Source organism: Saimiri boliviensis, chromosome 5 (genome assembly GCF_048565385.1).
Source record: "Saimiri boliviensis isolate mSaiBol1 chromosome 5, mSaiBol1.pri, whole genome shotgun sequence".
Classification (NCBI taxonomy): Eukaryota; Metazoa; Chordata; class Mammalia; order Primates; family Cebidae; genus Saimiri; species Saimiri boliviensis.
The window spans coordinates 42,881,734-42,906,965 of record NC_133453.1 but is presented as its reverse complement, the minus strand read 5'-3'; the positions used below and the strand labels follow the sequence as shown (position 1 = coordinate 42,906,965).

Below are 25,232 nucleotides of genomic sequence, written 5' to 3'. Positions count from 1 at the left end.
TGTGGCTTTAGGCAAGTCAAATTCTAGCTCAGTTTTTTTCATCTATAAAATGTGGTTGTCCATGATAGACTGTCTTTTTAGATAACTTCTAAGTAGAAAGATTGGTGGTTCTAGGAATTTAGCTCTAATTCAGGAGAAAATGGGAAACTATGCAAGTTTTTAGAGTCCTAATTTGATGAAAGTGCATCTTTTCAGTATTATTAAATAATTTTATTGACTCTGCAATGATTCTGGGCAATTAGTTAAACTTCTTCGTGGGAAAAGCTGGAAGGATAGTTTCTTCACAAAAGCTCGACGATTTAATCCATCTTTGAGTAACAGCATCACTGTCCCCTTCAGTAAAGTTTTCTTTTTAAAGACATAATTTTAATCTTAATAGGCAACTTTACACACCCCTGCACTGGATACATCTACTACATAAAGTAATGTCAACTCTTATCTGGGTAAGTCCTCTATTCTTTTAGAGACAAAGCCCTGACAAAGCAATAAGATCCATTAGGAGATATTCATGTGACAGAATCAGAGAAAAGCTCTTTGTATTACTACAACAGGCAAAGGCAACTAGCAGCTCAGGCTGAGACATCAGATATGTAAATCAGGCCACTGCCAGATTCTATTGACTGAGTCAACCCAGCGGTCATGGCTGAGTCATGCTGACTTCCCAGCTCCAGAATTATCTGAGGACATCTTCTCACCTTCTCTGTTTGGTTTTTGCACTTTGTATTTTATTTCCACCCATGTCTGTTAGAGACCTAGGAAGGAGATGAAACTCAAATCAAAACCATTTATTTTCTCCCTGACAACTTAGATAAATTACTTAGTTGAGAGCAAAATTTGAAATTGTTGACTTAAATTGTGGTTTGAATTATTGGTATATTTTAGCTATCCATCTCATTTGATTTTTCTATAGCTACTAATAGTTGAAAGTTGACTGCAGAAAGTAGAATAAATGTATTATTCTCAATATAGTGGAAGCTGTTGTCATAGAGAAAATCAAATGCTCTTATGAAACAATTTCATATGAGCAATGATTTTATGTTCTGAGAATATTAATGGTGAGATATGTGAGACACAATTTGGGACTTTTAGTACCAAAAGATTTCAGGTTATCTCCTGGGGAATCTCAAAGAGAAGCTCATTTTGAGGTTAAATTATGCTTTATTGCTTTATGATGTTTATTAGACAGTGGGAAAAACAGAAACATCTTAAACTATGGGATTAACAAATATTTACTTGGGGGCTTTTGAGGAGAACTTGAACTATAAGGTTTTGGAGTATGTTTTGATCTTGAATTTGTTTTACCTCAAATAAGCATGTAACAAAGTTTTAACATTTGTTTTGCTTTCTGATGTTTGAGTATTATATTTCTAGAGGGGCAATCCTGTTGAAAGGTTTATACTTATTTTTTTGTACTAAATTTGAAAGTGAATTAAGAGCATACAAAGTTATAGAAAAATGGGGAATCCTAGAAAAAAAATGAATGGAGAAATCTAGAGACAAAAAGAGAGATGGGAGTTCAAAAAGATAATTGCAAGTTTGAGAAGTGGTCAGTAATAAATAAAATGTTTTTGCACACATATATGTGGATAGTAGAGAGGGAGAAGAAATAAGTATTACAGAAGTAAAACAGAGGAAAAAGGTGATTATATAAATGGATGGATGAATCTAGGAATCCAAAGCTGAATAAGATTGATTCCCAGCTCTACTGGAATTACAATTTACTAAGGAAGTAAAAAGATGGAAATAATATAGGTGAAGAATAAATTACAAGATAGAAAATAAAAAATTCCATGAACAGATTTAAAAAATAGATTGTTTGGGGAATTTGGGGAGTGAGAAGGAGACATAAGGGGAAATCAAGAAACCAATAGAGGAGAGGGCATTGAAGTGAGCTTTGAGGCCTGGCAGAATTTTGACCAAGGGAGATGGCTTAAGAAGGCTTCCCTAATAGAAAGAAATGTATAGTAGGAGGAACAAGTAGGGCATGTTTAGAGAAGCATGATTCATCCATGTCAACTGAGACTTAGGGGAATTGGAACACCATAGCAGAAAGGCTGTCGAGGCAAATGAGCTGGCGCATGGGGAGATGTAAGCTCTAGGTTAGAAAAATTGTACTTCATTCAGTAAGCAAGGGAGAAAATGATAAAGCCAGGAATTAATTAGTACTGTATTTTTGGATGATGATTCTGGAAGTAGTACTTAGGAAGGAGTGAGATGGGAAGGACTGGAGCCTGCTGGTTGCTGAGTAGAACTTCAAACCCACCGTTGAGTGCTGCACAGGGAGCTTTGAGAGATGGGAGAGCACAGGAGATACTTCATTTTTTTTTTTGGTGGAAGTCGAGTAGAGGAGAGACAGGGCTGATGAAATGGAGCAGATAATATTTTTAAAGGAGACTTGGCTGCCTCTGGAAGGATAAACAACCCTATTCTGGTTCTTACTGCTATTGTGTTCCAGTACCTCTTGCCTTGATGTTGTAGTAATCTTCGGTGTTAAGGGAGAGGAATTAGGTGTTTATTAATATGACCTGGGACTTAAGGAATGTATATACATTTATTCAACAGCTACTTATTTGGTGCTTATGTGTGCCAGGCCTGTTACACAAAGGAGTAATCATAAAGAAGGCGACACTAGCCTCAGTGTTAGGATGGATGGGGGTTGGAACAGACCTTATCCTTCTCCCTCCCATCTGTTGTGGTGAGACTATGGCTTCCTGTTACTGGAGGTATCATGTGGGTCTCTCTGTATGTCATCTTCCCAATGAGCCAGTTCAAGGATTCTGACAACCACCTTTTTGATGTTTATTTTGTCACAGATGATTCAAGAGAGCCGGTTTCTAATAGAAATGGCAGACACAGTCCAGGAAAAGATTGTACAGTGTCAGAAAGCAGGTAATTGTTAATTTTTACTGTTCATTTTTTCTATTTTGTTTAGAAACCATAATAGTATATACCTATGCAACAATCCTGCATGATCTACACATGTACCCTAGAACCTAAAGTACAATAATAAAAAAAAAACCGTAATAATTCTTAATAGATATTTTTTCAAAATCTTTCTGCTTCTTCTCTTAAAATTCAATTATTTTATGGCATTGCTTAACTATACTTTAAGTTACACTTTAGTCTACCCCAGAACCTAAAGTACAATAATAAAAAAAAACCATAATAATTCTTAATAGATATTTTTTCAAAATCTTTCTGCTTCTTCTCTTAAAATTCAATTATTTTATGGCATTGCTTAACTATACTTTAAGTTACAATTTAGTCTTTGTTTAGTACAGGAGAAATCCAAATGATAATAGGTGGGTTGTGAGTATACATGGTTGGGGCGGTATCTGTAGATGTCTAGAGGGATAAGGGTTTCTAAATCTGATTTTGTGGTTTGGAACCCATCAAAACCTTCTAATGCTGATATCGAAGCTATGGTTCCATACAGTCCCTTAAAACCCACTTCAGTTTTGCAATTGGAACCAAAATCCTATTAATCTTCTAGGCTTTTGCCCCCTTAGTAGTCTTCACTTTAGATTTAGATTTGTTCTTTCTTTTTAAGTATGGGATGAGTCACATATCTGTGAGAGTGCACTTGTTTATTTCAGTTCACCTTCATCCACACCCCTGTACTTTCATTTCCTGAATCCACAGACTTCTCTATCCACACACATGATAATGATTATGACAAGGAAGATGACAACAGTAGCAACTGCTCGATACGTACGCATATGCTATACCAAGCACACATACTATCTTACTCATGACAACTCTGCACAGTAATTATCATTATATCTGATTTACAGATGTGGCACCTGAAACTCTGAAAGACTGACTTACCCTAGGTCCCATATCAACACTTGGTGGAGCTGCCCTTTGAATTTAGACCAAACTTTTAAAGTGGTGCTTTTCACTGACTGACCAGCAGGCTTAGATGTTTCTGTTGACAGGAAGCACAAAAGTAATAATACCTGATATTTACATGATTCCGGGTACTGTTCTGAGATCTTTATATGTATGGACTCCCTTAAGCTTTACCTCAACCCCATGAGGTAAACTCACTTGTTAACTACATGTCACCAGTGAGAAAACTGAAGCCCAGAAATGTCAAGGTCTTTCCCAGACTCACATAGCTAGTCAGTGGTAGAGCTGGGCTCCACACTCATGTTCTTTACCACGTGCTATGTTTGTGATGTTAGCACCAGGAAAGTTAACGTGGTCTTAGGCTGCATTAATAAAAATACAAGAACTAGAACAAGGAGAATGGATGATAGATCCCCAACCTCATATGGGCTTCTCCCAGCCCATTTTGATTTCAGTGTTCACTCCTGGACACAGGTTCCCACAGAGCTCAGCTCCAGGAAACTGGGCAATGCAGTGGCCCTGCCTGGATGCCATCCTTAAAGAAGAGTTTCACTAGTAAGCTGAATATGTTTGAATGGTTACCCTAGAGAGGACCTGAGGGATTTTACCCAATATCTTTCTTCAAATACCTAAAAGCTTGCACTGTAGAAAAGAGTTTAGAACTCTTCAGTCTGTGTCCAATTAGCATCAAGGAGTAGAAATTCCAGGGAAGATGTTGGCTCAGTATCAATCATAGCTTTTCAAAGATGGAAGGAGCTGTTCATAAGAGAATGTGATTTCTATCTTTAAGCTGCTAAGACAAAGACTGAAGAAACATGATGGTGATGGTTTTCATGATAGTCAAGCTTGAGCAGATAGTTGAGCTAAAAATACCTTAAGGTCATTCCCAAATCTGAAATACTTGGGTGTTTCCCAGAATGCTATTTTTAAAAAAGGCTTTTTTTATTTTTAGTCAACATTAATAATTACTTATTGTTATCTATGTGGGCCCCAGGGCCTACTGTTAAGCCACAGGGATGGTTCATAAAGAAAAATAAGACATATGGATTCCTCACATATGGTGGCCATTGACACATCAGACCGTTTCATGCATAAACCAGGAAGAGGGCAAACAAGGTCGATGTAACCTGTTGGAAGAATTTACTTCCTACTTACTTATTTAATTAAAAAAAATTTTATTTTTAAATATTGTGGGTACATAGGAGGTGTATATATTTTTAGGGTACATGAGATATTCTGATACAGGCATGTAATATATACAAGTATATTATGAAAAATGAGGTATCCATCCCCTCAAGCATTTCTCTTTTGTGTTACAAACAATCCAATTATACTCTTTTAGTTACTTTTAAATGTACAATTAAATTATTATTGATTGTAGTCACCCTGTTGTGCTGTCAAATACTAGGTCTTATTCATTCTTCATGTTTTTTTGTACCCATAGAATTTACTTCTTTACTTCTCATGTCCTTTTCTATGGCTCCTGGCTGTTTTAAATGCAATTTAGCCTATTGCATTGACTATTGTCAATTTATGCATAAGGAGAGCTACTTGGGATGAATAAAATAAAAAGGATGATTCAATTTAGGGATCTGGACATTATGAGAAAACAGGAATGTGAAATTATATTTTACTGATAATATTTTCAATAATAAGATGCCCATTTTTCTGAGATATATACTCAGATTTCTTATGCATTCTTTCTTCAAAGGGATGGAGTTTCATGAAGAACTTCATAATTTGGGGGCAAAAGAAGGCTTGAAAGGAAGAAAACTCAACAAAGCAACTGAGAGCTTTGCTTGGAATATTACAGTATTGAAGGTAGATGAAACATTCAGATGCCCCCTGTGCCTTTGCTTTTCTCCTCCTCATCTCTTCAATGTGTAGAGAAATGTCAGGGATTAAATATGATGGTTTGGATTTTTCAAACTTTACTTTAGATTCAGAAGTACATGTGCAGGTTTGTAATATAAGCAAACAGCGTGTCACAGGGGGCTGGAGTGTAGATTGTTTTGTCACCCAAGTAATAAGCATTTTATGCCATAGGTAGTTTTTGATTTTCTCTCTCCTCCCACCCTCCACACTCAAGTAGGCCCTGGTGTCTGTTGTTCCTCTCTTTGTGTCCATGTATTCTCATTGTTTACTTCCCACTTACAAGTGAGAACATGTGGTATTTGGTTTTCTGTTACTGCATTAGTTTGCTTAGGATAATGCCTTCCTGCTCCATCCATGTTGCTGTAAAGGACATGATCTTCTTTTTCATGTCTGTGTTGTATTTCATGGTGTATATGTACCACATTTTCTTTATCTAGTGATGGACATCTAAGTTGATTCCATGACTTTGCTATTGCGAATAGCGCTGTGGTGAACATACATGTCCATGTGTCTTTATGGTAGAAGGAATTACATTCCTTTGGGATTATACCCACTAATGGGATTGCTGGGTCAAATGGTAATTCTATTTTAAGTTCTTTGAGAAATTTTCACACTGCTTTCCATATGGCTGAATGAATTTACATTCTTGCCAGCATTGATAAATGTTTGCTTTTCTCATCAACCTTGCCAGCCTGTGTTATTTTCTGACTTTACCTATTCTGACTGTGAGATGGTATCTCACTGTGGTTTTGATTTGCATTTTGCTAATGATTAGTGATGCTGAGCACTTTTTTATATGCTTGTTGGCCGAGTGTATGTCTTCTTTTGAAAAGTGTCTGTTCATGTCATTTGCCTACTTCCTAATGGGGTTGTTTGTTTTTCACTTGCTAATTTAAGTTCCTTACAAATTCTGAATGTTAGACCTTTGTTGGATGCATAGTTTGCACATATTTTCTCTCCTTCTGTAGGTTGTATGTTTGCTGTCTTGATAGTTTCTTTTGCTGTGCAGAAGGTCTTTAATTAGGTCCCACTGTCAATTTTTGTTTCTGTTGCAATTGCTTTTGATGTCTTTGTCATGAAATCTTCGTTAGGTTCTATGTCTAGAATGGTATTTCCTAGGTTAGCTTCCAGAGTTTTTATAGTTTTAGGTTTTACATTTAAGTCTTGAATCCATGTTGAGTTGATTTTTGTATATGGTATAAGGAGCAGGTCCAATTTCAATCTTCTGCACATGACTAGCAGCACTTACTGAGTAGGGAATCCTTTCCCTATTGCTTGTTGTTGTTGACTTTGTTGAAGATCAGATGGTTGTAGGATTGCAGCTTTATTTCTGGGCTCTCTATTCTGTTTCATTGGTCTATATGTCTGTTTTTATACCGATACCATGCTGTCTTGATTACTGTAGCCTTGTAGTATCATTTGAAGTTGGGTCATGTGATGCCTTAAGGAATGTGTGGCTTGATCTCTAGGTTCATACTCTAGGAGATGGGGAGCTGCATACTGGAATTGACATGGTTTTTGGCTTAATAAAGCAATGAGGTTTTTGGTGCAGGCAGGGGACAGCCCATGTGTGAGATTAATTTGCCTGCTGTGTATGTGTGTGTGTGCATGTGTGTGTGTGTGTTTACTCACATGAACACTTACATTGAAGTCAATATGGCTGTTCTTGTTTGTGGAAAGAATAATGACAAATGCTGCTGGGGAAGGTTCCACACAAATAATTTGGAAGAGACAAACTACATAATATCTAGGGCCATTGAGGATTTTTGTTTTAAGAACAGTTTCTATAAATACATTTCTTTTTCCAAATAGCTTTGGAAGTCAGTTTCTTGAGATTATGATTTGTTCTCTGCTGCACATTAATTTTTAGGATTTTGAAGTAAATATGCCACTTTTTATATTTTCTTTGTAAAAAGAGAAATGATTTAGGCAGACAGAATAATACATTCTTGACAGCTAAATGGGAGGAAAAACAGCTTCAAACAAAATTAATAATTGCTGACATTTAAAGAACACTCATTTTGTGCTAGGTACTGTTTTATGAGGTTTATATGAATTAACAATTTAATACACCAACTCAGTATTGTTATTAATCTCACTTTACAGGTGGGAAAACAGAGGAATTGAAAGTCTGTGTATATTTGCTGAGGCTGCTCAGCTAGTAAATGAAGTTTGAGCTCAGGCAGTCTGGCTCCAAACCCTGTGTCTCTAACCTGTGCTGCAGAGATGCTGCACATGTTTATGTGCTAAGTTAACTGTAAGACATATTACAGATGTCTATTAAAAATTCAGTCCACAAGTGATAAGCCCCTACTATGTATTGGACTCTGTGCTAGGCACTGGGAATACATGGAGAACAAGAGACATAGACCCTGACCTCATGAGGGTAACAGTCTGAGGCCAGTGGAAGAGGGGGATGGATAATGCATCATTTGCTTAAGGAGCAGGGATGACCTAGAGCTGTGATGTTAAAGAGGAGCTTATTATAACCCTAGATTATAATGTGGAAGTGTGAACCCTGATATACACATTTCATGTTCAGAAGATTTTATATGGGCTTGTTAATGTGCCAGTCACAGGAATGTGCTAGGGATACAAATCAAGAGAATTACCTATGTCTCCAAGACTAGTCTATAAGGAGAGATAGACATTTAACTAATAATGGCCATCAATTGTTCAGCACTTAATTCATGCTCAACACTCAAGGCTAGATACTTTATATATACCTTTCTTCCTTGCCACAACAGTGCAACCTTGCAGCATGACATGCTGACTCTGATATGACTCCATCTTGCAAATGAGGATATTGAGGCTTGTGGGGTTGTGGGGGTTGGAATTTCTTGCCTGGAATCACACAGCTAGTAAATGGCCAGCCTGAAATTTTTAACTCAGGCCCATGGGTTTTATCCATGACACTGTTCTGCCTCCTCTAAAACTCCATCCATGTGGCTAAGTCTCTGTATTAGTCTGTTCTAAGCTGCTAATAAAGACACACCTGAGAGTGGGTAATTAATTTGTAAAATAAAGAGGTTTAATTATCTCACAGTTCACCATGTCTGGAGGCTGCAGGAAACTTACAGTCATGGTGGAAGGGGAAGCAAACATGTCCTTCTTCACGAGCCAGCAACAAGGAGAAATGCTGAGCAAAAGGCAGAAAAGCTCCTTATAAAACCATCAGATCTTATGAGAACTCACTCACTGCCATGAGAGCAGCATAAGGGTAACTGCCCTTATGATTTGGTTACTTCCTACTGGGTCCCTCTCACAACACATGGTGATTATGGGAATGACATTTTAAGATGACATTTGGGTGGGGACACAGCCAAACCATATCAGTCGTATTGGGTCCAGGCAGCCTAGTGCAGGGATAAGAATGTAGGCCCTGTGTGAAGATTACTTGATAGCAGTGAGACTAGTCAAGTTATGTAATCTCCCTGAGGGTGGTAACAATACCTATACCCCAGATTTTGTGAGAATTAAATGAGATAATACATACAAAAGTAGTAAGTCACAGTGCACAAAACTGGACAGTATATGTGTTAGCTGTTACTTTTCATTTGTTTGCCAGGTAAGGATGAACATTGGAGGAACCAGGTTTTTGTTATTTTCGTTTTTTTGTTAATGCTGTTCAAATTATTCCAAGAGATCTTTTCAGACAGAATTAATCTTCCATTATTATAACTCACATACTAGCTGCTGGTATTTCAGTTTGAGCACTAGAGTAGTGGACTGCTACTAAACAAGAGTAATGAACTTTTCCACACTTCCAGTAGTTACTTTTTCTCCTCTGTTGAGTTTGGGGCTTGTTAACCTGGTGTTTTGGCTTTGTTTTTTTTTGCTGGACAAATGGCCTCCTTTGAATTTGAATTATTAGCTGAGAGAATAAGAGCCTGGGCTCTGTTGGAGACTTTTTATTCCAGTAGTGCTGGTTTGAGAAGACATCTTTCTCTATACAATTCTTCCATTAGTTCTTGTGCCTTAGAGCTGAAACAGTTCCTACTTGATTCTCCAGGCTTGCTATTGATTTTCAGAGCTCCTCAAAATCTTTTAATAAATGTTTTTGTTGTAAGTTCACTAGATTCAGTTTACCTTGCTTACAGTTGGTTGAATGATTAATAACCATCCTGGAAAGACATAATCACTGAATTAGGAGGCTGTAGCATGAATTACCTATACAATTCTGCATTGCCTGCTGAAAAAGTTTCCTTTTTCATGATTTAGACAAGTATTCCTCACTATCTAGAGAGAGAAAGTGGGAATTAACCAATACTGGTTAAATATGTTGGCTTATATTTCTAAAAAATATTTAATTCCAGTGTAATTTCCAGTAAGTAAGAAAGGAGCTGGAAAAAAATGAGAAATGTATCCTCAGAAAGATGGGGGAATTGGCAGCATAAAGTGGTGCAAAGGAGCATTGGATTTAGAGTAAATTGAGCTCACACTGAAAAATAAATTGTTTAGTGTTTTCTGCAGTTCAATATTATATTTATCTGATATTAAAAATGACAGGGAAGCTGGAGAAAAATAGCAGAAAGAAAGATGACTAGCTCTCTGATATAATGCATAAGAATAATGATTACAGTGTCCAAATTGTTCCAGAGATAGGGACTTAGTATTTTGCAATGAAACTGAAATCAAGGTGTTTCTGGAAGACCCCATACTTGTACTTTTCTTTAATTCATATTCTAGCACTTACATGGGTCCAGTATAGGGGCTTGCTTAGTATATCTTTTGCATTTTCCCACACTTTTGTCATATGTCTGTATCCAACTGTAACAGTAAATTTCCTCTCCCTTTCTTTCTTTTTCACTGTTGTACACAAAACTGGTCTCTTTACATAGCCACTGTGTTTATTTGGGATGATAGGATGACTCAGTCATCAGCACCTTTTCAAGACAAGCATTGGATCAAAATAACTCCATTCTATTCCCTCCTCACATGGTAACAAACCTTTCCCTCTGTTTCTTCTCCATGATGGCCTTCAAAAATGAGTTTTGTGTCTTACTTTGTTTGTGCTGATATAAAATACGTGATACTGGGTAATTTATAAACAATAGATATTTATTTCTCACAATTCTTGGGGCTGGAAAGTCCAAGATCAAAGCAGGAGCAGGTTTGGTGTCTGGTGAGAGCACAGTCTGTCCTGCCAAGTTAGTGACTTCTTGCTTTGTCCTTCTGAGGGGAGGAATGGTGTCTCCTCAAATGGCGGAAGGGAAAGAAAGGCAAAAGAGGGCAAAAGGGCCTAGGTGGTTCCTGCCAGCCTTTTTATAAGGCAGTAATCACCTCCTAAATGTCCTACTTCTTGGTATTGTTGCATTGGGGATTAAGTTCAGAAGGGACACAAACATTCAAATTATAGACATTTGGTTGTTAACATAATATTAAACTCTCACAATGGAAAATTTTCCTGTTCTTTAAGGCTTTCAGAAAGGGATACTACAACTTCACTTACAAAGCCAACATATTCTAATAAATTGTTAGTAATTTTGAAAGTGCTTCACTCATGAGAGTTCTGAAGATCTCTTGGGAGCAAGATGTAGACTTACCCTATATCACTGATAAAAAAGGCTATTTGCAATGAAGTGGAATTCATTTAAAGTCTTGGACTCTATGCAGAGTGATTTGACTTTTTAAGCAGAAAAAGAAATACAATGTAAAGGTTGTCACATCTGTCAAACTGAAATTAGAAAAAACCAAGAGGAGCATTTTAGTGAGCTTTTCTAAATTTTAATTTTCTAGCTTGTCCTGTTGGCTATTTTAAGAAATTAATTTTTATTACATTATGTTTTTAAAAGTTTTATGAAAAAATCAATTTTAGCAGGCTGGAGAAGTATCAAGTAGAGATATATAAAATAATATTAAAGAAATATAATTAATAAGTATTTTATCACTTCTACAATCCCAGAGGTAGGGATGCAAAAATGGGTTTTAAAAGCTTCTGCCCAGCAGAGTCACATGTCCCACTCCCATTTCACAGTCAAATATGATTTCAGTGGAGTGGGACAAATGTAAACCTTCTTAGGGAAGAGGAGCAGATATTGGTAAATACAATCTATTGGTGAAGGTTCTTCAACTGTCCCCGCCTCATAGAGCTACAGTGAGGTCTAAATGAGTAAATATATATAAAGCAGTGTCTGGCATATACAAAGTGCTATGTGAGTATTTGTTATTTTTATTATTAAAAATGAACATTCGATGCTTACAATAATCAAGTGATTTTTATATAACATTTTAATGATTTTTAAGGATAAACCTGTAAAGTTTCTCTTATTATACCCCTTTTACAGATAGGGGAACTAAGGCTCAAGAGGTTAGGAACCTTCCCATTGACATGTAAGAAATGAGTGATGGAGCAAGGATTTAACTCTAAAGGCCACGCTGTCATCCCACTGTGCTATATTGTCAATATACTTACAGCACCATAATAATAATGGTTTGTATTAACTGAGTACTTTCTGTGTATCATGTATACTACTAAAGTGGTTTATATTTATTATTTTACTTAAGCTAAGGGATTTAGTGTCCTGTCCATCTAGCATGAATATTTCAATCTCCTTGACAGTATATGCTTACAGTGCAGAAAGCTACAGCGAGAGTGTAGCTTGAGAACAATTTATTTATAACGCTATATTTACAAAGCCACTCTATTTTCTCAATCTAGTTTCCCAGGTATACTTTTCTAGTGGGAAATAGAATGGATTGACAAAGTGACATAACTAGTTCATCTGCCCAGTAGTCACATTTCCCTTTGTAGGTAAATCAGTTAACTTCCTTTTTTACTGGTCCATCTCCTATGAGCTTGGTTAGCATGAATCAGCTTCCCAGGGCCTGATCACCTCTGAGCGAATGGATACAGTTGAGTCCTTGGATAGATACAACTGGGATCATGAAAGCAAAGCAAAACAACAACAAAAATACCAAAGCAGAAGACCAGATCCAGGACCCATGAGAGCTCAGTCAGCCTCCTCTTGTTTCTCTTGGATAGCTTTGCTGTTCATTGGCTTTTAGTGTGGATATTGCTAGCTGCCATGTCTTGATGGGACAGAGGAAGCTTAAGAACCATGCCTCTAGCAAAAACTTTACAAAGGCTATCCTCCCTTTCATATTCCTTCTGCATGCTCCCTCCTTCACAACCACAATTCTACTTTTCAGACCCACAATCTGTCTTTTATCAACTGAGGTGTTAGAGCAGAATCTATTCTGTGTCTTCTCTAGGAAACATTTACTTTTTAAATTTTCATTTTGTGGTATTTATTTTATTTTTCGTCTATTAAATGTTTAAAAATAATGTTGGAATTCTGGCAAACAGTTATGGTAACAGTCATGCCAGAAACATTTGGTGAATGCAACTGGGTGGAGCAAAATAGGGATGAAGCCAAAACTGAGGGTCTTATTCAAGTGGCAGCCAGTTTAGTCTCACTCAACCTAGTAAGCTCTAAACTCACTTGGGATCTTAGCCAGCTGCTTTACAATGCATGTCATTGACTACCAGGAAGAAGGTGGGTGGCAGAAGGGAGAGAATGGATGGATCACTTCTAAAAAAATAGCTTGAATCTCATGTGCCAGTACCATTATTTTTATAAACAAAGGAAAATATTATTAGGCCTTATGAAGCATAGAGTATATATTTAGAAGGCATAGCATTTGTTTGGGGGTTATAAATTAAGTTTGATAGATTTATCCTTGGACTAGGTATCTGAACATATACTCCTAGCTACATTTGTAGAATCTTGTTATTGTTTGACTAGTGAGTGCAAAATAAAGACCCTTCTCTCCCACCTCAGGAAGGTGACTTTGTTTATTTTCACATCAGCATTTATAAATAAGGAAGTACAATGCATAAATGAGGCTTCTAATCCATAAATTAGCAAATCATAATTTAACACATTTTTTAAAATTTTATTTGTGGTGAAACCAAATTTATTCATTCAACAAATATATCTGTTACATCTTTACTAGGTGACAGGCTTTGTGCTTGGGATGTACTGGTGAATGAAAATGTGGCCTTCTGGTCTCAGAGCTGAAAGTCTAGTGGGGGAAGCAATCATTTAACAATCACCAGTGTGTCTTAAATTTGTCCTTATGATGGGTGTCTTTAAAAAGTGCATGGCATTGTGAGAGTGTGCAATGGGATTTGACCTAATGGGAGAGGTCAGGGAAGTCTTCCACGAGGAAGTACCAGTTGAGCAGTAAGTAGATATTCTAGCCTTTCATAGATTCCAAAACACTGCCCTGTATCTTGATACTTGAGTGTGGTTGCCAAAATAATCTGAAAATAATAGTGAAAAGAAAACAAATAAAAATAAAGATGTGCTGGATCTCTTCAACATGGTCCGGGGAGTTCTAAAATTTCTGCCTTGCTCATTTAAGTACCACTCATTAGCATTATGGCTAATTTGTTATTATATCAAATATGGCCATATTAATTCCAAATGAATTTAATCATCTATCTTCTAATATATAATCTGCGGCAAACTTTTATAACGATGTGTATTCATAAAATCCGTTTGACAGCTTATAGTTGTAGAGGAGGATGTTATAAGGTTGGTTTTTGAGTGATTTCTACAATTTAAAGCTGAAAAGATGCAGAGAGAGAGAGAGAGAGAGAGTTATGTAATATAAGTATTAGTGTTAGTGTTAGATAAAAGGGCAAATTTTTTAAGTATAATTGATGCATCTATAATAAAAAAAAGCCACAAGTTTAAAACATTATTTCAAACAGCTCTTATCCAACAGTATAGGACAGTTCAAATAGAATGTCAGTGCTCTTAGCAATAGGCAGACCGGTTACATGGTCTCCAGATTTCTGCCTTGGATGGCTGCATCCCAGCTGTGCTGCCCAGGAGTTTAGTAGAGATAAAAGCCAGGCTGTTGACATGATTATGGAAGCACACACCACTTCACTTTATCTCCAGTAGAACTAAATTTAGCATCTATTGGAGGTACACTTTTTTTTTTCAGATGAAAGCTGCATTTTATAATGAATTTGAATAATTCAAAAGTGGCAGGATCCTAATGAATAGATGCATCATAGACCAGAGGACTTGGCTCCAACTAGTAAAGTTATTGAAGGTCTTACTTTTCTTTCAGGAAAATTTTATTTAGAGAAAATTTGTTTCTTATACACAGAGTTTTAGCCTGAGGTGAGTTGTAGCTTAAGTGAGTTTGATGTCTTAACTCTGCATTAACTATTTCTTACAGTGATATAAGTGGAAAGAAAACATTGATAACCAAATGGTTTCATTCTGGTTTCTTACAGCTCTTGTAGGTTTTACATTCACAAGCTCCTTTTCTGATGTTGTTACTCAAGGAAGACAAAAGTAGGCTACATCTATCTAATTTCCTTATTGTTACCCCAAATCAGAGCAAAATGAGTTCACTTCTCTGAATATATGTGTGTGTGTGTGTGTGTGTGTGTGTGTACCATATACATATGGTACACACGTATATATATATGGTACACACACACACACACACACACACACACACACATTGTAAAATCAAATCAAATCTGAACTTAGATAGAGAATCTGTTCAAAAGAATTATCACAATAAGGAGAGGAAACTACTCTGATAGGGGAATTATTGTAACAGAGAGAATGCCCCTACCTTAAGATCTGTATGCATTTGAAAGGTCAGGTAGAAAGGATTTTTCTTTTGTAGGGAAGGGCCAAGAAGGTCAGAAAGAAGCAGATATGAGGGAGTGGGTAGCGTGATCCCACAGCTGATCCTACAGTTAGGAAGCATCTTTTCGGTGGTCAGCCCTTTCTTGTAAGAGGCCATTAAGGAGAGGCTGTGTGCTGACTCAGGCTGAGAGTGGGTCAAAGTTCAGGGGTCTACGGGGAAGAGATAAGCCTAATTAAAGTTTGGCCAAGTCAAGGTAGCAGATATTAATATTTTGTCCAGATTTGTTAGTAGATACAAACAGTTTGGCCAATCATTTATGAGGTAAGAAAGAGATTCTGAAAGGTCTATGTTTGGCCTTGTCACAGGTAAACAAGGGAGCTTCCATGAGTCTTAGCTAAGTTCTATGGGAAAGAGGAGTCTTTCAAGAAACACAGAAGGATGGGGGGATTTCTTAACCATCCCTGATTTCCTGTAACACAGGGCTCAGATAAAGTTTAACACTGTCAACGTATACATTTATATAGTGTATTAGTCTGTTCTAATGCTGTTTAATAAAGATACACCCGAGACTTTATAAAAGAAATAGGTTTAATGGACTCACATTTCCACATGGCTGGGGAGGCCTCACAATCACCACAGAAGACTAAGAAAGAGAAAAGGAATTTCTTACATGGGCAAGAAAGAGATTGTGCAGGGGAACTTCCATTTATAAAACCATCAGGTCTTGTGAGACTTATCGACTACCACTAGAACAGTATGGGGGAAACCACCCCATGACTCAATTATTTCCACTTGACCCTGTTTTTGACACATGGGAATTATTGCAATTCAAGGGAGATTTGGGTCAGGACACAGCCAAACCATATCTGATATATATATATATATATTAAATATATAAAAAATATATAAAATATATAAAAATATACTTATTAAATATATAAAAAGAGATACATATAAATATACATATACACGTGTATATATAAAATATATATATGTATATGTGTACATATATGTAAATGTAAAAATCTAAAGGATAATTTATGTTGAGTATAATGAAATTAGATGCTACTTTTAAAAAGTCATATTGAAAAGATCTAAATTATGGAGCAGCAGGAAAGTTACCCTCAAGTCATAAGTGGTTATTTTCCAATTTAATTAAACTTTTCTTATTTCAAGTATATATAGTGTGCTCAAAGATACATCATATATGAGATTACATGCTCACAGTAATAGGCCAGGAGGATAAATCTTTTTTTTCTCCTTATTTCCCACTTTAAAAAATGATTTTTAATTGTTAATTATTCTCCATACATTATTGATACTTTCATTATTTGTGATAAGTGAAGATACCTATCTACCAATGCAGAATAACTAATAACTGAATTTTCCCTTTAAGGAAAAATTCATGCCTTTATGAGATTAATTATAGATTCTTTGGAAAACATATCCCTTTGGAGTTTTAAAAATAAATTTAGATTCATAAAAATTTATATATAACTCTTCAGAGAACTATTTGAATAAGACAAGAAATATAGATCATTATGATAATTATATTAATGCTTTCTAAAAAGGTAACTTCTGGAAGGAAAAGACTTTCACAGAACCATGACTTAGAATTAAGTATTAGACTTTTGCATCATTCCATAATATTATGGAAAGGTTAACAAATCATTATGTAGAGACTCCAGAGTTTCAGATTCAAAGAAGAGAATCCTTTTCTACACAGTTGAATACACTAACCCCTCATAATGGGATTTGTAAATCTGCCAGGATGAAGCTGTGTGTTCTAAAAATAGCTAAAGTCTTTGAGTGTTTATTTAAAAGATAACTATTCTCAATGGATTTTTGAGTCAACTGTACTCAGGGATGGAAAGTTCTTAAATTGCTTTACAGTGTATTCCAGGGAAAAAAATATTGCAATTCAAATCTCTCGGAGGTATTCCTTAATCAACTAGAATATTCTGGATTTCTCAGTTGTCTGCTGCTCAGCAGCTGGCATTATGAAACAACTAGAATAAAATTGGTTCATGAATTTGTTGCCTGGGAATTATCCTTTTCTTGGGTCAAAGAAAGTTCCTGATCAATCACAAACAAATCTAGTCTCAGAAAGTTGAACTCCCTATCTTTCTTTCTTTCTTTCTTTCTTTTTTACAAGATGGGGTTTCACCATGTTGGTCAGGCTGGTCTTGAACTCCCGACCTCAGGTGATCCACCCGCCTTGGCCTCCAAAGTGCTTGGATTACAGGCGTGAGCCACCGTGCCTGGCCTCGAACTCTCTTTCTTAAGCATGAGTTAAGAGATGTATTTTTCATATACATTTAAAATATACTGGATGCTCTGAAAGTATAACTTGGGTTTCAACAACAAATTTTGATTTACTTGGGTCAGAAATATGGGTCTGTCTCACTGTCATTTTCTGTTTGTTTGTTTTTTCAGATTTAATTGGATTTACTTTTTTGTAAGAAAAGATATATAGAAAAGGAAGGTTACGTGTGTTAGAACTATTCATGTTCTCTGGTGGTACATTATTGCAACAGAAGTTTATTTCTCCAAATTGCTTGGACGGGCACCATTTGAACCTATGCTAAAACAGTCCTATAGATACTTGAGAGTTACATACAGTTTATTTGCTGGTGAAATCGTGGATGGTTACACACCGCTTCCTCATTCTCTTACCTTCCAGATGGCTCTCCACATTTACCACACATGTTGCAGGAAGCAGGTTGTTGTTTATTGTGGATTTGCTATCAACCAAGAAACTGGTATCTAAGACTGCTAAAAAACAAAACTCACATGTAAAGTCTCATATATTAAAAAGTATGTTTTAGTGGTAACTGTGTCCTAGTATTAAATCTGAGTAAGTGAGACTGAAGCTTCTTAACAATGTATATTGTGTATTCTCTGAGTCAGCCCATAGAGTCTTTACATGTACTCTGAAACTAGAGAAGGAAAAAGCCAGCAACTTCCTTCCTGTTCTCTTTTATCAATAGTAGTATATTTTAGCCTAGGAGAGGAAGAATGCCACTGAAAGGAACAATTATATGTATATATAGTGTGTGTTTGTGTATGTGTTATATCATAGGCTCTTGTTTATCATATTAAACAATTCATTTATTAAGCCTTGATTATTGTAAGCTCTAATAATACATGTAGATGTGACAATAACAGTAATAGAGGAATGAAATTTTCCTTGGAGGTTTTGGTTAACTAAATATATTCTCAGCTGTTATTATGAAAAACATAAAAAGCTATAAGCAATATAATAATTATAAATGCTACCCAAATGGAAATTACAATTTTAAATTCTGGAAAATACAGTCTTTGCCACTAAATCACAGTTTCATCAATGATACTCAATCATTCAGTCATCCTCTACTTAATAACCACCACCTTAAAAATTGCTGGACTCATCTAAGGAAGTATAATTTTATTCTAGAGATTCTTCTCTGGTCAGAGAGAGAGAGAGAGAGAGAGAAGAGAGAAAGTGTGTGAGAGAGGGAGAGAGAGAAAGAAAGAAAGAGAGAAGCAAATACTAAAGTGATTACTACTGTCCTTACTCTTTAAATAACAGCTCCTGGGAAGGTCAGGTCCTTTGGCTGTTTTGTCAAAGATATCCAGAAGAATTTTCATAGAGATCTCTGAACTACAGGAGCCTTGAAAATTAATTACATGAAACTTTATGAATTTCATTGAAGTTAAACATCAGCACAACCAGAATTATCTTCCTGGAGCTTTTGATTAGACATTCTATACCAGTTTGTCTGTCATTTCTTTTTTGCAGCATAAGGTTTAACAGTCTAATCCCTGAATTGGCCACAGCTGCTGCATACTACTATATCAATTGTGCAGTGCACAACCATAGGGGGTGCCATTCCCATTGAATGTATGTGAATAGTGCCCTCTGGATTTGTGATGTGGTTACCATGAAGTTGTCAGGCTAAGCATTTTTCTAGCTCCAGCCTTTTGTTCTCCATGAAGTTTTGAGTGCCTTTAATTATTATTACATTAATTATAATTATTGTCTAATATAGTGATTTTCCCTAAGGTTTACATTTAGGATACATTTTTAGTCATTTCAAAAGGATTCATATGCAGTAATGTGTCTTCTTGTGAAACTATCATTATTTGTGTATTGAAGCACAGTAGAGAAGCCCAAGAATCCAGAGTATTACGTACATCAGATGAGGAAAATGTCAATTGTAACTCAGCTAGATCTTAACTTTGATTGGTTTTGACCCAAATGTACTTGATTCAGTTTGTAACTTGACAGTAGAAACTGCAGACATTTGGAAAATAATATCCAGTCCTCTTTTCAAGTCTAATACATGCTTCTTTTGTGAGAAAATTTAAATTCATTTAATCTTCTGAAGAATGCTCTAAATTCATTTAAGAGAATTAAAAATAAATAAATCTTTTAAAGAACCTAAGACTTGAGTGAGAAAAATGATTTGATGTTAGTCTGTCAGCTTTAAGAAAAAATGCCAAGTTCTTTGCCTGGATAGAAGGTCCTCTGTGATGGGGCCGGCCTTTACTTACCTCTGATCTCTTCACATTTTATATTCTCCATGCCCGCAGTTCTGTTTCCTAGAAATATCAGACAGTTTTGGGATTCCATGCCTTCACATTGCTGTTCCTGCCAACTGTGATGTTCTTTCCCTCCCTCCTCAGTCACCCACCAGCTCCACTTCATCTCTGAGATCCAGCACTAGTGTTATCCATCGCCTTTCCAGGGAAGCCTTCCCCGCTCTTGTCTCTCCATACCCCTCACCCCCTGATTCTCATCAAAACCAAATTACCTCCTGTTTAGTGCCAGATCTGTAGCTTATACACAATTTTATTCCCATGCCCACCACCCTGACTCACTAAATTATAATGATGTGTCTCGAGGCCTTTTTCTCATACAAAATCCAGCTCCTTCAGTGTGGGCACTATGCTTTAGCACAGTGCTAAGATTTAGATGAGAAAACAGAGGATTACAGATGCTCTGCAATTTGTTCAAGATGATGTGACTAACTAGAAAGCAGTGAGGATGGATGCACACCTTGATCTATGTGACTCCAAAACCTTTTCTTAATATCCACAGTCATGAGTCCAAGGTCACTGTAGATGCCTGTGTCCCAAAGCTTGTTCTTCATATTGGATGGATGTTGTGTCCAATGTCACCATTGGATGCCTATGTGACATTTGGGAAGATGGGTGTTTCTGCAATCTTGGCAGCTCCACTTTCTCATGGGGTTGAAATTTTTTCCTTTTTTTCCTACTTCAACCTCTGGGGAGTTTTATTTTTCCTGGTTTACTCTTTAAAAAAATTAATTTTTGTAGGTACATAGGTGTATATACTTGTGGGTTACATAAGATGTTTTGGTACAGGCATACAATGCATAATAATCACATCACAGAAAATTGGGTATGCATCCCCTCAAGGATTTATCTTTTGTGTTTCAAATAAACCAATTATACTCTTTTAGTTACTTAAAAATATACAATTATTACTGACCATAGTCACTATGTTGTACTATCAAATACTTAGTGTTATTCATTCTAACTTTTTTTGTACTCATTAACCATCCTCATCTCCCCTCAACTCCACTATTCTTCTGAGCCTCTAGTAACCATCCTTCTTCTATTTTCTACGTCCATGAGTTCAATTCTTTCCATTTTTAGCTCCCACAAATGAGTTTGAACATGTGAGGTTTGTTTTTCTGTGCCTAGCTTATTTAACTTAACATAATGACCTCCAGTTCCATCCATGGTTTGCAAATGACAGGCTCTCAATCTTTTTTTATGGCTGAATAGTATTCCATTGTGTATATGTACCACATTTTCTTTATCCATTCACATGCTGATGGACACTTAGGTTGCTTCCAAATCTTGGCTACTGTGAATAGTGCTGCTGCAGTAAACCTGAGAGTGACGGTAACTCTTTGATATACTCATTTCCTTTCTTTTTACTATATACCCACAAGTGGGATTGCTGGATTGTATGGTAACTCTATTTTTAGTTTTTTGAGGAAGCTCCAAATTGTTCTCCATAGCGGCTGTACCAATTTACACTCCCACCAACAGTGTATGAGGGTTCCCTTTTCTCCTTATCTTTGCCAGCATTTTTTATTACCTGTCTTTTGAATATAAATCATTTTAACTCGGGTAAGACGATATGTCATTGTAGTTTGGATTTGCATTTCTCTGATGATCAGTGTTGTTACCTTTCATATGCTTTTGGCCGTTTGTCTTCTTTTGAGAAATGTCTATTCAGGTCTTTTGCCCAGTTTTTAATAAGGTTATTAGAGTTTTTCCTCTAAAGTTGTTTGAGTTTCTTATGTGTTCTGATTATTAATCTCTTGTCAGATAGGTAGTTTGCAAATATTTTCTTCCATTATGTGGGTTGTCTCTTCACTTTGTGGGTTGTTGCCTTTGCTATGCAGAAGCGTTTTAACTTGATGTGAATTCATTTGTCAGTTTTGCTTTGGTTGCCTATGCTTGTTGGGTATTACTCAAGACACATTTGTCCAGACAAATGTTTTGGAGGGTTTCCCCAATGTTTTCTTGTAGTAGTTTCATAGTTTGAGGTCTTAAATTTAAGTCGTTAATTCATTTTGATTTGATGAGAGATAGGGATCTAGTTTCGTTCTTTTGCATATGGATATCCAGTTTTCCTAGCACTGTTATTGAGGAGTGACTCTTCCCCACTGTATGTTCATGGCACTTTTGTCAAAAATGAGTTTACTGTAGATGTGTGGATTTGTTTCTAGGTTCTCTATTCTGTTCCCTTGGTCGATGTGTCTGTTTTTATGCCAGCACTGTACTGTTTTGGTTATTACAGCTCTGTTGTATAATTTAAAGTCCCTGGCCTACTCTTTTATTCAATTTCACCTTTTCCAACCAGAGCACTCCATCTTTCCAGAATACGGGCAGGCTCCCATATGCACTGGACTGGTAATTTGCTTTTGGCTTTTTCTCTCAATAGGACCAGTGCCCACCTGTATTTTTCTCTTCCTTCTGGTGGCCATCTTTTCACTGTCAGGGAACTGATGACTGTTCTCAGGGTTATTTGATAGAATTTCACAGGTTTCTAGATCAGTGCTTCAGCTCTTTTCAGCCATTTTCCTCAATTCATGCTGTATATAGGTATCTGTGCACATATGTACACAGATATCCTGAGTATACACTATAAACAATTTTTCATGATCCTATTCTACATTTTATAATTCCAGTGCCTATGTTTAATTTTTTTATTGTTACTGTAGAAGAAGCATACAAAATGTGCTCAAGACATGATTGATGAATTGAATTATATAAATTTAAATCTATAAAAAATATTAACAGTTATCCCAGTGCAAGAATATGTTGGTCACTATTGCCTTTGGTTACTCATAAGAGGATTAAAAAAAAAACCAACACTTTAATTCTCTTTAGGTTTATTGTCTTTTTCCAGCATGGTTCAGATATTAACAATCAAAGTGAGTGAACTTTAGATTTTGCATATGATCTTTTCTTAAAATCTGGGTTACTTTTATCTTTGAGTGTCTTCCTTTGTGAATCATCACAGTCTTCATCACTGTCAATCTTTAAATATTTACCAAGAACTTATCATATATCTAGCACCATAAATATATAAAAATGCTTTTAGAAAATGCTCCCCTTTCCAGTATTCACTTATGTTACAAACTGGCAAACCCTTTGGTCTCAGTTATACTTTTGGAATAAGCCTCTCATCTTGAGATCATCATTATTTCTATTCAATAAATTAGAGAATTATTGTAAAACAAATTGGGTATACCAGAAAGAAATGGAACACTTTAGAGAAGATCAGAATATTCACCATAAAGCTGGAATCAAGCATATGACTAATTGGAACTGATGAATCTGTTCTAGTTTTAAAATATATTTTTAAAATGTAAAATACACTATAACAACAACAAATAATCACTTATAGTTATAAAATATGTATTCTCTCTAGACAGTGTTCTAAGTGTTTTGTACTTATTAAATCATTAAATTATAACAACAACCATGTACATGCCATTATGATGTCCATTTTATACAGGAGAAAACCAAGGGACAGAAAGTTTAGGTAATAGCTAATAAGTGGCAGTGCCATGATTGAAACCCAGGCAGTGTGGACCCAGAGTCCTTGTCCACAGTCTGACAAGACTGCCCCACCTGGTACAAAGCTGTTTCATATACAATGAATGAAAGAGCTCAATAACAATGGTACATCCACACTTCATAATAACAATTAAACTCCTAAACTTGTAAATATATAAATGCAGAGAGGTAGATGCTGATCTTCAGATGGGCAGGGAAGGGCTTGTTATTCATGTTACAATAGGCAAACTATCCCCCAATTTTAAATACAGAGGTTTCTAGTTTGGTTGGCTGTAGATAACAAGTCAACTTGCAACAGACATTGGCACATTGGGAGGGGTTAACTGTTATGGGCTTGATGGCGTCCCCGCCACAAATTTGTATGTTGAAATCTTAAACCCCCAGTACCACAGAATGTGGTTGTATTTGAAGATGGGGCCTTTAAAGAGGTAACTAAATTAAAATGAGGTAATTGGTGGTGGGGAGGATAATCCACTATGATGGGTGTCCTTAGAAGAAGAGGAAATTTAGACTTAGGGACAGAAACAAGACCATGTGAAGATATTGGGAAAAGATGGCCATCTCTATAAGCCAAGAAGTGGGGTCTCAGAAGAAACCAACCCTGTCAACACTTCGATATGGGACTTTTAGCTTTTAGAATTGTCAGAAATAAATTTCTGTTGCTTAAGCTAGGGTTCTGTAACCCTCGCTCCATAACCTGTTAGGAACCAGGCTGCACAGCAACATTACTGCCTGAACCCTGCCTTCTGTCAGATCAACAGCAGCGTTAGATTCTCATAGGAATGGGAACCCAACTGTGGATTGTGCACCTGAGGAATCTAGGTTGCATACTTCTGAGAATCTAGCTAATGCCTCATGATCTGAGGCAGAATAGTTTCATCCTGAAACCATGCACCCTCCTCCAGCCCCCAGTCCATGGAAAAATTGTCTTCCATGACACCAGTCCTTGGTGCCAAAAAAGTTGGGGACCCTGGCTTAAGCCACCCAGTCTATGGTGCTTTGTCATGGCAGCCTTTGCAGACTAATACAGCAACCCAGGAAGAGAAAGAGTGAAAGCTAAAGTTTGAGTCTCCTAGTGCAAAACTCATGAGGAAACAAATTTAAAACTCCACAGTTTTCTCTCGATCTTTGGCAGAAAAATGTAATTTAATTAGAATGCACTTTTATGTAAAGTGGGGTGCCCATGGCCACATGACTCGTTCTTTATGTGGGCAGGTAGGACAGTCTCCTTAACCATGTGATTAGGATTTCACTAGCTTATCTCTCAACAAATACACACATTGTTACTCCACTGGCTTCTGCCTCCCCCAGATATACCTGTCATAATATAATGTAATTAAAATAATTATAATAATAATTTCCTCTGACCTCGAAATTAGTAATTAGCATGATGGTCAGTCTTTTGATAGTTTTCTCCAGAAAACTTTCTTCAAAATGGGCCTGCATAAAAGGTTGGGGGCAATGTACTAGTTATAAAAGAATGGGCTAATTTTGGGGTAAGTTGACTGTTCTTTGCCAGAATTAAGAAGTTGGAAAATGAGGTTTTTGGGTGATAAGTGGTCATGGTCCCTGGAAATTCTAGGTTGAGGAGAGTAGGTATTCAGTGGCATCCAATTTATTTTTTCATTGAACAAACACTTTGGAGCCTTGCTTTGACTGGGCCCTGTGCTAACTCCTGGGGAGCCTCTATGAACATGATAGGAGCAGCCACTGCATTCAGAGTTTATGTTCTTATGGGAGATACAGACAGTACAAAGTACAAGCCATAA

At 36.4% G+C, this 25,232-nt stretch overlaps 1 protein-coding gene across 6 annotated transcripts in view; it reads left to right on the top strand.

The window, feature by feature from the left end:
* PLCL1 (phospholipase C like 1 (inactive)) overlaps nt 1–25,232 on the top strand; it is a 364,459-nt gene that overhangs the window by 316,985 nt on the left and 22,242 nt on the right. For all 6 annotated transcript variants that reach the window (XM_074399307.1, XM_003925690.4, XM_074399310.1 and 3 more), the window contains 2 exons: nt 2,814–2,889; nt 5,564–5,673. In XM_074399307.1, coding sequence (XP_074255408.1) covers nt 2,814–2,889; nt 5,564–5,673 — 186 coding nt within the window. The remainder of the gene's footprint in view (nt 1–2,813; nt 2,890–5,563; nt 5,674–25,232) is intronic.